This window comes from Corticium candelabrum, chromosome 8 (genome assembly GCF_963422355.1).
Source record: "Corticium candelabrum chromosome 8, ooCorCand1.1, whole genome shotgun sequence".
NCBI classification, from domain to species: Eukaryota; Metazoa; Porifera; class Homoscleromorpha; order Homosclerophorida; family Plakinidae; genus Corticium; species Corticium candelabrum.
Window position 1 is genome coordinate 3,350,139 of NC_085092.1, and position 15,420 is coordinate 3,365,558.

General features: G+C 39.3%; 2 protein-coding genes and 1 long non-coding RNA gene across 3 annotated transcripts; all 3 read left to right on the forward strand.

The window, feature by feature from the left end:
• Positions 1-616: 616 nt before the first annotated feature.
• On the forward strand, positions 617-3,688 carry LOC134182853 (kinase D-interacting substrate of 220 kDa-like). The gene is made up of 8 exons (XM_062650294.1): positions 617-634; positions 685-774; positions 830-928; positions 1,236-1,349; positions 2,132-2,239; positions 2,308-2,332; positions 2,626-2,697; positions 3,416-3,688. Exons 1-8 carry the CDS (start codon positions 617-619, stop codon positions 3,466-3,468), a joined length of 579 nt encoding a protein of 192 aa, XP_062506278.1. The 3' UTR covers positions 3,469-3,688.
• Positions 3,686-5,701, forward strand: LOC134183569 (probable serine/threonine-protein kinase DDB_G0281745; the record flags this gene model as incomplete). Its single annotated transcript, XM_062651154.1, has 3 exons — positions 3,686-3,953; positions 4,164-4,486; positions 5,027-5,701. Coding segments are annotated over 3 exons (882 nt in total), but the record flags the coding sequence as incomplete, so codon positions are not given.
• A 1,461-nt stretch (positions 5,702-7,162) lies between these two features.
• On the forward strand, positions 7,163-11,621 carry LOC134183824 (uncharacterized). The gene is made up of 4 exons (XR_009970589.1): positions 7,163-7,251; positions 7,343-7,372; positions 8,542-8,631; positions 11,480-11,621. It is a non-coding gene; the product is annotated as an uncharacterized LOC134183824 (long non-coding RNA).
• Positions 11,622-15,420: the final 3,799 nt, after the last annotated feature.

The following is a 15,420-nucleotide window of genomic DNA, read 5'->3' on the forward strand; positions in this document are numbered from 1 at the left end:
AAAAAATTTGTCTAGCTCAAGGCTAAGGTAGCTTGCACATTGATTCCAACGTCAGGTTTTTTCCTTCTAACTGTAGGTGTAGATTGTAATGCATTGATCTTCACATCCTTTTTAAGACATGTTTAATCCTAATTTCAGACAAGCCAATTTAGGTTACCAAAAGTTTAGACCAAAGACTATCCGAGCGACTGGACAGAGTTGAAACTTGTACAGACACAGTACTACCAGCAGCTGCAATAGATCCATGCCCATCTCTGATGTTCGGAACAGGTGAACTCTAATTTACATGACCTGCAGTCTGTTGGGTAGAGCTGACACAAACAAAGCGATAGGATTCCAGAACATGAATATAGATAAGAGTTTTTAATTAATTAATGTAGAACTCAATTGGTGATACAGTCTTTTTACATAAAATGCATTGATCAAGCAAACAAAGTATTTCGTATCTTGCATAGAGCAAGTGGGTTGTGAAACTAGCTAACTGACTTTCTGAGTACCAACTCATTTATCTTTTCTCTTTGTTTGTATCAACAACAATTTGGTTGAATTGACTTATTCAGAAGTTTGTTTACTGTTTAAATGTTAATTGGTTCTAATGCAATAATGTCTGTTGTGTATGTTTGCATTCATTGCAGTTAGCATTGTACTGATAAATGTTCTTCTAACATTGTGTGTCAACTACAGGATGGATGGACAGCTCTACACGTTGCTGGTAATGTTGAGGTTGTTGATTATCTGTTGAGAATTGGTCTCAACACTGAAGATCGTGATAAGGTTTTACTGTTAACATTACTTTGATGACGTGTAGTTATTGTTTCAAATTGTTTAGGGTGGCTACACACCATTTCTCTGGGCATGTCTTAATGGTCGTTTACCTGTAGTAGAACGTCTCATTCAATCAAAGTGCAACAAAGCAGCAACAACTACTGTAAGTTTGTTTGTATGTAACATATTTTGTAATGACATTCAAACTGTTGTTTGTGACATGCGATGATTTGCTTGGGCCTGTGATGGTATGAAGTGTGTATGTAATATGATTGCAATGAAGGTTTGGTTTCTTCACAGTGTGCAGTGGAGAAGCTGCTTAACTGAAAGCATCTGTGCCAGCAAGCAGTTGCTGCTATTTGATAATAGTCTGTTTGTTGGTGCAGTATGACTGCGTGCCATTTTAGTATCATTGTAAATTTCTGGTTTTGATTGTTTTTTGTATCTCATGTAAATTGTTTATTGTTTAGAAGAGATCAACAGCCGTACATCTGATCTGTTCACATTTTGATCTTAAGAAGGACCACTTGTCAGTTGTGAAGCTGTTGACATCATTGAGAGTTGATGTGTCAGCTAAGAACAATGTATGTAGACACTTGTTGTATTTGGTTTGAAGTATTTTTAATATGTGTTAGTTGTTCTTTGAGCTATAATGTAAAATAATAAGAGATTGGTCAGATATGAGCAGTTAGTATTCAGTGTTGTTCCCAGGAATTCTTGGTCAGCTCGCAAAACAACTCATTGTCCGCTGGTGTGTCTACTTTTACCAATGTATTCAGTGTAGTCCAACTTCTCAATCAGGATATCATGAATAAGTTGTGACAAGGCCCTAGGAATACGCCTAGACATATTGTGTTAGAGCTTGTGGCCTTGGCAGTTTTTTGTGTGCATTGCAGATTAGGTTCCACTTGACTGATTAAAGAACAATACAGCTGAGGATAGAAAGACATCTCGCTGGTTGATCTCCATGTAGCTAACTGATAATTCACAATTGGTAAATGCTTGAGAAAGCTTATTCTTACCTAACCCACTTCTGGGGAGGAGTTAGACGGAATATCCCACTTCTGGGGCAGGAGTTAGACGGAAGCACTGGGTGTTAAACTGTGAGAATCAAGAGCCATGCAGGTTATTCTGTCTTACAGGCTCTGGCATTTGTAGATATCATCGATCTGACTAAAACAATATTGTTGTTAATGTGTGAATAACATCTAAAGAACTCTGGATTACAGTAACTGTGTATTAGCATTAAATTTGTAAATAATTTATGTTGTTTAATGAACATGTATGTATATATACATATAGTAGTAAGGTATGAGGTGTTGCCATTTATTGCACCAATAACAAACATTGTGCTTTTCTTGCACAGGCTGGCAAAACTGCAATGCAAGCAGGACAAGAAAGATTGCGATCAGTTTTTGGCAGTCACAAAGAAATTCTTTCTGCTATCCTTTCCCATCTGAAGGAATTCATTGAAGTGTGATCTGATTGTTGTGTTGTGTAAATTTTGTGTATTAACTATAACTTGTTTATGTTTGATGTTAGAGTACTGTTGCAGTTCAACTTCCCAGTAAGTGAGACAATCAAGTGCATTATGACGATGTCACACAATAGACAATACTGTACATGTACAATGATTTTTCATATCCCTTGAAGTAACAGCATACTAATGTTAGAAGAGGTGACTATTTTCATTATCACACAAGTTTATCTCACGTAATAGTTTCCAGTAGATTGTCATTATTTAATTTTATCATATTTGCAACTCACAACTGAGCCATCCAACTAACCAGTAACAATTTGTTTAGTTTTTATTGATTTATGTGATGCTTAATTAAGGGTAAATCCTGCATTTGTTTTAAGGTCATCATACAAGCTCAGCAGCAATTCCAGCTGCTGGTCATCTCTCGTCACCAGTGACAGGAGCAATGGAGGGTCAGCTGATTAAGTTTGTATCAGTGGTTTAGTGCAATTTCTGTAGAGATTTTTCTTTGTGTAGCTAGTTGTCTGATGTGCATTTGAACTGAGTATTGCTTTCCACACTACTATACATTTATTATCAGAAGGATAGGATTTTAATAGATTAAGTTGGCTAAGTGAGTGTAGCTATTAATGAATTGGGGTGTAGCTAACTTTCAACACTCAGGTCTAAGCAGCTTGGATAGTGTAATGTCAACAGAATGATACTTTGTTACTTTGGGCGCTTTGGGAGCAAGAGTTGACTTGGATTGATGATTTTCATTTGGAATCGAGATGAAATGATATGAGAACTTGGAAAAATTGCAAAGACAGGACAGACCACTGGCATGTACTTTTATCAATACATTTAATATTTTTTAGTCAGTAGCCGACATTTAAAATGATTGTATGAGTGTGCTGTACATTTCTGTTATAATGGGATATCCTATAGTGTAACTGGCTAGTATATTTTGTGTTTGAGTACATTTATGTGTTGTTATGCCCCTCTGTGATGGGCAAGTGGGGTCTTTACACCCATCTGGGCACCCACCAACCCAGCAGGTGAGACCAGCAGGGTACATGTCTCTGTGTAATCCATACGGCAATCAATGACTAGCCGATTTGATATAAATTGCAGGCATTATTAGTATTACTATTCTTATTATATTTATAAGAATTTCTTTGATTTATACAGACTACTACACCCATACTACGATCTCCAACAGAAGTGGCAAAATTGGTAAATAAGTTAGCACAACATCTGATTCAACAAATAGAGCAAGTGACACAAGATGGTTTAGCAAAAGGCAGGCAAATGGATGACTTTAGACAACAAATCACAGATCTACAGAAGGCACTGAGAGATGAGCAATTGAAGAGAAAACAGGCAGTTGCTAGAGAAAGAAGGGAGAAAGAGCATGCAGTTGCTAGAGAAAGAAGGGAGAAAGAAGATCTACGATGACGATTAGAACGAGAGCAAGAAGAAAGACATGACGTTCAGAATGATCTCAATGAAGCTCGACAGCAAATTGAGCAACTGAGTGTAGAGAAGGAAAATGTTCAGCGATTACTGAATGAAGCGCAAGTAGGAAAAGCTAACGTTGTAGAGCTGCTTTCAGATGCAGATGCTGCAATTGAACGATACAAGCAAGAACAAGAAAACGAAGTTTTTAAGATTCCTTCACGTGACATTCAATTGACTGGCACGGAACTAGGACGTGGATCATATGGAGGTGAGACACACTTTAGGCCAGCACTTATATATTTACATGTTACAATTGGCTAAGGCCGGCTTGTTCAGGCTTGGCAATAAAGGCTGGGAGAGGCCAGCACGGCTTGCAAGACTTAAACTGCACTTACTTGACGTTTTCAAATACAGCTGGCCCATCTTTGTGTGTGGGGGTTGCTTGCGTAAATGATTAAGAGTCTGTACTGTTGTTTAGCTGTTTCTGTTGGATATTGGGATGGCTGTCCTGTTGCTGTCAAATGTTTGTATGATCATCCGGCTAATGTTGAACGATACGTTCAACTTGTGCAACAAGAAGCGTCTGTAGCATGGAAGTTACATCATCCCAACATTGCTGTTGTTTGTGGTGTCACTCTGGAGAAAGAAGTCAAGAAGGCGTGGGTTATCACAGAGTTACAGAGCAGCTCCGTTTCTAGTGTGATTGATGCATGTCAACGAGATGCTGCACCTCTCACTTTACGAGAAAAAGTTGACATGGCACATGATTCTTTTTGTGCACTGGATCACATTCACTCCATGGTGAGAACAGTAAATGAAATAAGGTTGAGTTGATATCATCTCATTCACACGTAAATGATCAAATTGTAAAGGAAGTTGAGCCGATCATCTGGCCACGATATTAGCACAGACAAACAGAAGGACAGAGACAGATGGACAGACAGACAGACAGACAGACAGACATTCAATTATTTAATTAAGCTACATATCGGAGCTCACTTTTGATTTATGAGATATATTCACCGACGAGCAGAAACATACACAGAACAGTCTGGTGATCACACAAGGTGGCAGGAAGGCAAGTTTTGAAGACTGACAGTTAGACTATGGAAATAGATCAGGCACTAATTTATTACACAAGTGGATATAATCATTTAGTCAATAAGTATTCATGATTGGAAAATACGATCAGTGAACAACTTAACTTATACGGAGTTGTCAACCATAGAAGGATCGATTCACATAGACCTACAAGTAACTGTTCAGACAAGGATATCAATGTAGAGACTCCCTATCATTTCCTTATTGTTTCTGGTCTTATTGTTTGCTGTGTTGCTATAGCAACCAATGGAGCTTCTCCATGGTGACATCAGCCCAAGGAACATCCTGGTAACTGCAACAATGAGAGCCAAACTGGGTGATCTAGGAGCCGCTCGTTTTCAAGATGCTTCACTTTCAGCCGGCCTTCTCAATCCAGAATACACACCAACAGAGAGATTTGTTGCTCCAGCTCTACCAAAAAGCAAGAAGACGGACATGTACAGTATGGGGGTGACCCTATGTCAGCTGTTTACTGCTGTTACTCCAAACCGTCGAAAAGAATGGATCAAGTCTTACTTGTCCGTCAGCTAAACGTCCATTCTTTATGTAAACACTTGATGAGAGATAATCCTGCCACACGACCAACAGCAGCTGAAGCTTGCAGAATCATTAGTCGTATTTGTGAGACAGACGAATATACAGCATGTCCTCCTAAACGGATGGTAAAGGGTAAGATGGACGGAGTGGCTGATGTCACCTTTGTTCAGCCCAATTGGTGATGGTGACATGTAATTTTTACTTGATATCATTTCTGTGCTTGTAGAAAAGATTTCCTTAGCAATAGCAATAAGCTTAGCTCTGTTTTTGCACTTTGTATTCTCGAATTGACCAGACAATGTCGAACTATGTTAGCATTTTTCAGTATTTTATATTCTTGATATTGTTATTGGCAGGTTTGATGCTCTCGGTGATGATCTGTTGTTCAAATTGACTTATGCTCTATAACAATAATTAGTAAAATGTGTTTTGCATTTTCTTTCATAAAACAGATCTAGGACTGTACTGCTAGAAATAGAGTAATAAAGTAACGTGTTTAGCTAGACCGCTAGCAAGTGCAACTGTAGTTTCCACTGATCTTCACTATAATCTTCTTGTACTGTGTATAGGTTTAGCCCAAATTTTACATTTTAATTAATATTAGAAATTTTGTGAACTCTGTCTAAGTGTGTGATTGTTTTCTAAAAGTAGATGAAGACAGAGAGCATACGAATAGTTTCTCACCCGAGGGCAATGTACTCAAGTGTTCATTGCCTTCCTCTGATTTCACCACCAAGGTAACAAATTCATAGTAAGATACACTTTGTTTGTATTCCAATATATGACGCAGGACATCCATAGGAGGATGGCAGGACAACTTCCTCGACTCCAACTGTTCTTCTAATAAACCAATAAACACGAGAGAATCAATGTTTTCAAGCACCGTTGTAGTGTTTGTATCTTTGCTATCTTTAGGCTTTGTTGGTGAAATGGTAGAGGTTGGTACCACCACCACTCTCGATCCTGTTGACTCTCAGTTGGCTCTTATAGCAGCAGCCAAGACATTTGAGAACATACCTCAAGGCAGAGCTTGAGAAACTCTTCATATACAAATTGCACTTGAAAGGCATAAATAAAGTCACGAAAAGCCACCAAGCAATCCATCACATCATCAGTTAATATAATTCAAGCCGTTTTCTGAATAGTTTCGAGAGGAAACCCAGGAGATATGAGAGTGACAAGACAATGGTATTCCCTGATGTTGAGGAGGTCTCCCTGATGACCAATAGGTTTGAAACAGCAATAAAATAGTTTTATAAGAAAGAGGCGATTTTGAGGTGTAGCCTTCACAAAGGAAAATTCTCTAAACGACTGAGTTCCGTGCTGAACACAAACAAAATAATCTGATAAGAACCTGTACAAACACATCACTAGACTTGAGTATAATCAGTGTCACGTATGACTTAATTAATTAACTTCATAATTCTGTTGAGGTTGCCTTGTCTGTCAGTTTGTATGTCAGTTGCCTGTCTGTCTGTCTTCTAGATCAGTAAAATATACTAATTAACTCACACTATAACTTAATTATTTAATTAATTAACATACAAGTAATGATGGCTGCTTGTCTTAGCTTCTTCACACCAAATCTTGTTATAACGCTATAGTTTCTTTCTACTATAATTTGGTAAATTTTATAACATAATTTATCACAAATCTACTTACATACCTCATGGGATTGACTTTTGAATTGTGCTCTCAGTATTTGAAGAGATGTCATGTGCTGACATATCTTCAGAATGCAATTGCTCAATTACTTGAACATCGAGAGCAGCGGATTCACTCATCGCAGCGGTGTGTACACTGTCTAGAGTGTTTAGCGGTTTTATCCGGGACTGCAGATTTAGACAGGTGGCTAGAGTCGCGGTCATGATCGTTTCTGTGCGGTGACGTGTGGGGATTCGGTCCTGCATTACATCTGCTGGATGAAGGTTAGTTCAGTGTTTGCTTAATTTACTGAATCTACCGGTAGATTTTACCGTTATTATGCTATGTGAAATTTGTCTGGTTTGTTGGAGAAAGCTCTGCTGGAAAAGAAAGGAGAAGATGAAGGTGAGCCACGTATCGTGTTTGATGAAAATTTTGTAGCTAATATCGTGTTAAAATGTACCAGTATCTGTCTGTTTGTTGTCTATAGTGTAGAATGCCTGTCCAACATGCTATTCTTTCTACGGCATGTCCAGATCTATAGCCGGTGAATCTAAGAAATACAAAACTGAATTCGTCTATCAAATCATGCATTTGAGTTGAAGATAAAATTATGTCTTGTCATCCACAGGCAAGCCCCATATCACAACGAATTTTTGCATTAGTTTATATGCTGACCATGGTACGTAATTGGTTATATCCCGCTCATTTGCCTTTTGCTGTAAGGAAAAGTTCATTTGAGTTGAACAAACTTAAAGACCTTTATTTGCATAACTGGTTATGACATTATGATTATAGTATGTTTTATGTATATGTAATTAGGTTTCTTATATTGAAGTGCATGTACAAGTAGCATGCAGTTAGGTACAGAATTTTGGAAAGCGTGGCATCTTATAGCTCAATTGTTAGAGATATGCATTTGGAGAGCGGAAACATCTGGTAACTTTGGGTCGCACTTCCAGTCTTGGATGAGTACTGTGCAGTTGTAATTCGCTTGGGCAAGGAGCTCACACACAATTGCCTCTCTCGACTCAGGAGCATAAATGACGACCTGGGCTTTGATTGGAGATGGTAGTGGCAATTGGCTGTGACTTGATCATTAGCTTCTGAGGTTTGAGCCTGTTGCGGCATAAGTTTCCCAAAATGAAAGCTACTAACTTAGTGTCATGAGACAGTGTATCTGGCCTGGCTATAGGAGATTACTATAGCACAAGCCCATGCAGAGTTCTCCTCAGTAGCAAACAGGAGACTTGCCATAGGGGTGGGGTGTGACCTTAGGCTATTGGCAGCAGCTCCTGATGTTTGCTTACTTTGAAAAGGACAAACTCCACCAAATGTCTGTTTTATGTTTGGTAGTCTGTTTGTCTCTTTATTTTGGTTTTAGGGTTAGTTGTAGGGTTATTTTGTTTTACGCTTGTTATAGTTGTTTTTGTTTGTTGTTTGTCTTTGTGCATGTTTGCATGTTTACTGCTGGTCTATCTCTGTCTATCTGTTGCTTTCTGTCCTTTCTGTCTCTTTGTCTAGTGTCTTGCAGCTGCATTTTCAAACTCTCACTTTGGTTTAATCAAACTTAGCACTCAACATACTGCTCATTCGGATGGGTGACATTCGACATACTATCAAAACTCTTTCTAAGCCACAGACACAGAAAACCAAAGTTGAAGGTAGGTGATTTACAACACAATTAATATTTGTCGGATATTAGAAATGTTTGGTCGGACATTCCAATCCTGGCAAATCCTACTTATCACTTACAATTAATCACACACATATATACATATATTTAACAGACTAGTATATATATTATTATATTCTTGCCGGGTCCAATGGACACCTTCTTGGGAGTAAAGACCTTGTAATACATCCTCAAGGAGTGAAGCAATAACACGTGCAAGTGAACGTGAACACACACTGATCCCACCATATATATTTTCAACATCTGAGTCCACCACACTAGATATGCAAGTACAAGGAACAAAGTGATTCGGGTGGAGGCATATGTTTTCCCATTTAGATCTAGCTACTATAGTGGATCAATTAATGACAATTATAATGGGTTGCTGCAGTAATTTGAAGTTGGTACACGTGTCTATGTATTTGTGTTGCCAAACCAAATCTCTTGGGATACTCCGCTCGAATAGCGACATCTGTCACTGCAGCTAGTTCGAGGATGCCTGACTAAGTGCCAGGTTTCATGGCTCTAGATAACACTTTGATGTTGCATTCCTTGATAAAGAGTCATATGCGTGCAATTATTACAACCTACCTGACAAATTACTAAAATAGTTTGACTAACCATTGACAGACTTTCATTCCTCTGACAGCTAGATGAGCGTCCTGGCTACAAACACATCCACTTAAAATTCTGCATGACCGTTCAGTTCTTCAATTGTCGTGCGTAATGAGTTTTGGAAACGTCATTGTCGTCCTCATATGTGCCATACCTCTAGACGTGGACACTGCAATGGTTCCAAGATCATGCACTATGCTACGCTAGTGGCAGTCTACCATGGTATGTAGTTCAGTGACTTCCTGCTATGTTATCAACCTAATCATCTTCAGGTTCTTATAGCCCCTACAGAAAACATTACACGCAAATATCTCTGCTTTTCCTATCCTGCCACGTTCACCGTGTACTGTACACACATATGTCTACGGCCCGTGGCTGTCCGCTGCATTTTTGTTGCGCTGCAACCCTTGGAACCCCAGCATGTGTACGTGGGCCGCCACACCCGGGATTTGACAAAATACACGTACAGCAGTACTGTAGTTGTACAGTGTACTGTACATGATGACGCGTGGCTGTTTGCATTTGTTTCATGCGCAAACTCTGGAAACTAAGTTTTCTTGACAGGACATTGGGATGAGCGAGAATGCGGGTTGCTGATACGGAATTACACACCTGACGCTACGCCACCGGACGAGTGGCCGGACAGATGCTTTGTTTGGTCGGTAAATGTCCGATGTCCGGCCGTTATTTTGCACGCTGGTTATGTTTAACCAGTGGCAGATCCAGATGGGGCGCGCAGGGCTCTCCCCCCATTTGGCATTCTTTTAACTTTCACTATAGTGTCTTGTACTTGTGTAGTGCGTAACTCACGCTACAGAGGTATGCGATTTCCAGAAGTGTAGCGAGTCTGTTCTGTTTTTAACTTAATACTAGCCCGCTTGAAGATAAGTAAAGTTTTTATAAATATGATTCATTAAAAGACATTGGTAGTGCCGCACAATGTATATGTACTATCTGCATTCACTTGTGTTTCCTGACTACAGCACTTTGCTGACAAGATGCAAAACTCTTCCATCACGCAGATCAGTTTCAGTTGTTCTGCAGTCTTTTATTCAGCACATTGTATCAGGAACATCATTAATATTTATTTGTGACATTATAGATATTCTGTCCTTTCTTCGTCCCCTTCTTTGCTAAATTTGCCACGTTAACAAGGTTATGTTCAATGAGGTTTATTCAACAAGATACAAGATCTGAGTGGCAATGATATTGAACAGTCCACCAATCATGCAGTAGTAGAATAGTATATTGTTGTATGTAGATATTCTACATTCCATAGATGAGACAAAATATGATAGACATAAACTACAATTTTAGAAAAAAGTGCGGTTAGCTAACTGTACCAAAATGTCAGAAGACTATTGATAAAGTCTTGAAGTTACTACTAACATACATGCATCTAACTCTAGTACAACCAGGGAACAGATAAAGCAATTTTTATGATGTCATTACCAAACATGTCAACATCAAACATTTGATGACGCCATTAATTGACGTCATTATATTTAACGACGTCATATTGACGGTTTACAAAATCCTAGCTAGAACGCTATGCTACTCACCAGTTTGTCACTTACATAAGTTATACGCAGCCACTACCACTAACTTGCGTGAGAGAATGACAAATAGCTAAAATAGATTGAGCACATGTGGCAATTAATTTTGAAATAGTGGCATGCATGCAAGCAGACAAGAATTGGTTTTGCTGAAATCAGTGGCAAATACTGCTTTTCTCCTTGTCCTTATCTAGATGTGTATTGCAGTCAAACACAACAGAGTGTTTACAAAGTTGCACAATTGGCTGTTTTGATGTCACATGATTAATTGGCTTTCACTCCTGACATCACATTTTATTTGGCGAAATCTCTAATTACTGTTGCGTAAATGCAATTTGGAACATGGCCTATGTCGATTAGTCGTCGTGGGATAGACACAGGTTATGAATGTTGCACCTTGTGTAAATGGTTGGGCTTCAGATGCTAAGTTTAGGAACTACTAATTATGGTGCAGTGCTCTTAGAGACGTATGATGTAAGCAGAAAATTATGCTATAACTCACCATCACTATGAGACACGCACAGACACAGACACACACATGCACACACACACATTATTTTCTTGTTTGTCATACATTCTTAATTATTATATGTACTGTTTGATGTCTGCTGAAGTGGCATTGTATCTAATGTGTCGGCTATACATTCACGAACTCATTCTTGACAGGAAATAGACGCACAGTATGTTTGTGGTGGAGACAAAAGTGCATTCTGGCCAACCTATAATAGAGGAATTAGATGAAGATGCTAAACTACTAGTGATCTTGGGGTTGCACAGAGTGAAGGGACAACAGCAATGTGTGCTGCTGATACAGGTATATTTTTTAGTAACTGTTGTGAAATATGTTCTTGTGTGCATAGAAAATTCTGACTGTCATAAGTGCATGTTGTGCATTGGTATGTGTTTTGTTTCTGACACTGTTTGATTCTTTGAACTGATAATTGGTTACTGATCTTGGTATTTCTGTTTGAGAGTTACAAATAGACAGATGACTAGAATTTATTTGCCTGATTGGACTGAATACTACTGCTATACATGTAAACTAATTTGTTTAACTAGAGTGTATTAAGATTGGGCGATGTTGGTTTCCTGTGGGCAAATTAGAGAATTCGTATTTTTATGCCTTTATGCAGCCATCAACCACACAGATATTTATTTGTTGTTTGTCTATGGTTTACAATATTGTTGAAGTTATGGTATTAAAACTATTTGATAACTAACATTAAGGCCAGACCAAACGTTTATGTTTAGGGATGGTCTCTAATGAGCATTTGTCTGTTTGTCTGTCCCTCTGTCTTTCTGTCTGTTTAACCGCGCCAGTCTACTGAGTTTCCTTGAAAGAAAGTTTACATTGCAGTGTTGCATTGTGACAGCTAAACATGGTCTTCAAAATGTTTGAAGCTATACCGTAAAACCAGAAAATTGTGCGTACATAATATTGTGCGATTTTGTCCGAAATCACTCCTTCGACTCTATTGTGCGGTTTTAAATTGTGCGATTGGCAGCCATGTACACTCATGGCGTTGCAGTTCCACCTTGTACAAATCACGGAACTTGCGGACTGTTGACTCAGACACATTCCAGCGCAGTTGCCTAGTGAAGTGTCTGACTGCTGCAGCAGGCCTGTGGTGGGCTGTATACTTTCCAATAGCTGCCCTCACTTCCTCACTGTACGTGTGCTGGCTTGTCGTCTTTCTTCTGCATTAAACGGAACAGGGACAAATATGCCCTTGTCTTTGGCGTAATACGCTGACAGAAATCGCGGATTGACATGGAAGAAACGGATGCTGTTCGGTAACAGGTGCCAAAGAATTATGCATGTGCAATTGGTTTATGTTGTGCGGATGCAATTCGTGCGATGTCAGTTCGACCGCACAAAACGCACGATTTAATGTACCGCACGATTTTCTGGTTTTACGGTATATATTTTTGCTTTTATTATCCATTTATAACTCGGAGATCAACGAGCTCGAGTTTTTGAAGAAATTGGTTTGTTCTTCGTTTCCATCGACCAAATGGTCAAACACAAGTGGAATTCATTTAGAAACAATTCCAAAGACATTAATGTCCTTGCTATATTTGTCAGATTTTACTGGCTTTTTTGTTGGTGCAAAGCCATCAACCTCAAATGGTTGAGAAATGGCCTCGTTGTGCTAAGGACGGACAAGGGAAACATCTAGTTCGATGTTTGTGCCAGATGAAGCATCAAATCTGACAATGTCAGGGTGTAATTTGAGAGCCATCTTACATATCTTGGAACTCCCTATGATAACTCATGTTCAATGCACGCAAGCAATCACACCAGACACTGGCATTGGATTCACTTGACTATGTAGGTCTGCCACCAGACTTACATGTAAAAATGAAATCCTTCTGTCAATGGCCTTTCCACACTCACATTGGGTAATTTCTGAAGCCAGTGGCATGTCACAGCCAACCTCGAACGAGTTGTAGTGCAAACTTTGATAAGGTAGAGGTACTTCTAAGCAATGCTCCAGTGCTCGATCTTGCTTAATAACCGTCATAATCGAACGTCTTGCTCCTGAGATTGTGGATTATCTTGAATTGAAGTAACTATCAAACGTCTTGTAGTAGTTTTGGCCCAGCCTATATACGTTGCAGTTGTTTAGGATTTCTGACTAGCTCATTGAAATATGTATTGGTATAGACAACGATAGCAGGGAGGTGAGTTCTGAGGAAGGAAAAAAGTACATGAACACGTGCTATTTACCAGAGAACAATGAACAGCAAAAGGCCCATGCCCAAGAACATTCTAGTGCCGTACCTTGTATGTCTAGAACATATCATAACTAGACACGGTGTACTCTACTAGCACAGTTTGCTACAGTACATATTCTCAACACTCCTCACTTGCAAGCAAACTGTTTTGTACTCCAGCCATTTCCCTCAATTTGCCTCAATTTCATGAACTGATCCCGACGTAATCCTTTGGTAAGTATGTCAACCGCTATGTTATCAGTGCGGCAGTATTCCATTTGTTCCCGAATGACATGGTATTTTATTCCAATGTGTTTGACTGGCCATGAAACTGTGGGTCTCTAGCAATACAAATGGATGACTGGTTGTCTTCAAATATCACCGTTGGTTCCTTTGATTGACTTCCTAGATCAATGGTGAGCTGCTGCAACCAAATTGCTTCCTTGATGTGTTTGTTAACGTCATGTACTCAGCTTCTGCAGTTGATAGTGTTACACACGTCTGCTTCTTGCTTCTCCAGCTGATTGCCGCTCCACTGATTTGAAATAGTTATCCTGATGTTGCCTTGTGGGCGTCAATGTCTCCTGCCCAATCGACGTCTGAGTATTCAATGCAGTCTGCTGATATGCCATCCCTTATGCAAAGTAAACCAAATCTAAAGTACTCCTCAAGTTTGGAACAATATCTTGACACACTGCTTATGGTATATGTAATATTCTGTGTCGTTTCATTTGACAAGTAGAGTAGGCTGTCGACATTTGATTGATACTGTTGTTGGTCGACACTTTCAGATTCTTCTATTGCTTTCACCAGGTTCGTTCCAGCATCGACTGATGTGTCGATCGCTTTTGCGTTCTCCATGCCAAATTTCTGTGAAACACTTTCAGTATACGCAGGTTGTCTAATCCAGACACTTCCAGACTTCTTGTCTTGAATGACTTTCAAACCCAAAAATTAGCTTAGTTTACCCATATCTTTTACTTAAAAATACGCTGAGCCTGGGCTTTCTTGACTTCTTCTATTTGCTTGTTGCTCTTTTCGGCTAGTATAATGTCAACATGAACTCTTACCATAGACATATCTCCTTCTGAAGACAAGTAAAGACATTGATTGCTGGTTGTTTGTACAAACCCCATTCTGTTTAAGTGGATATCCAATGTAGAGTTCCAACAGTCAGACGACTGTTTCAGACCATGAATGCTTTGTTTTCGCTTGCTCACTAATTTTTTTGTCACTCAGCAACAAATCCTTGTGGTTATCTCATGGTTACCTCTTCTTTTAGTCTTGCTTTCAAAAAGGCAGTTGTTACATCCATCTGGTGTAGTTTCAGATTATTTTGTACTGCCAGGGCAATGATCATGCGGAGAGATTGAAATCTGACTACTGGATTAAATGTTTCACCACAGTCAATTCCAGGCTTCTGGGCAAATCCTTGAGCCACCAGTCAAGCCTTGTATCATTCTACAGTGCCATCAGCATCAATCTTGCACTTAAACACCCAGTTACTGCCAACTGCTTTTCGATCTTTGGCAGTTCCACCAAGTCCCAGACATCCTTTACATAAAGAGAATTAATCTCCTTTCATGGCACTTGACCATTCAGCTTTGTCTGGATTGGCTAGCGCTTCCTTACAGTTACTGGCTCCTTCAGGTCACCATTCAAGATGGTTATCCATTTCCCATAATGATCAGGTTGTCGTCTTTCCCTTTCTGATCACTGCAATAATGGTTATGGTACTGGTTGTGGTACTCGTTGTGGTAGCTGATCCTCAGTCAAGTCTTCCTCCATGAGACAATCAAATTCCGTGTATCGACTTTTGATTGTGACTCGTTGAACACACATCTTGACTGTGAAGAACTCTTGCACGCATATCATATAACCGATATCCT

Coding starts and splice junctions, on each gene's coding strand:
- LOC134182853 (XM_062650294.1), top strand. Junction 775..829: donor ACACTGAAGATCGTGATAAG/GTTTTACTGTTA, acceptor CAAATTGTTTAG/GGTGGCTACACACCATTTCT. Junction 2,333..2,625: donor TGTTGCAGTTCAACTTCCCA/GTAAGTGAGACA, acceptor ATTTGTTTTAAG/GTCATCATACAAGCTCAGCA.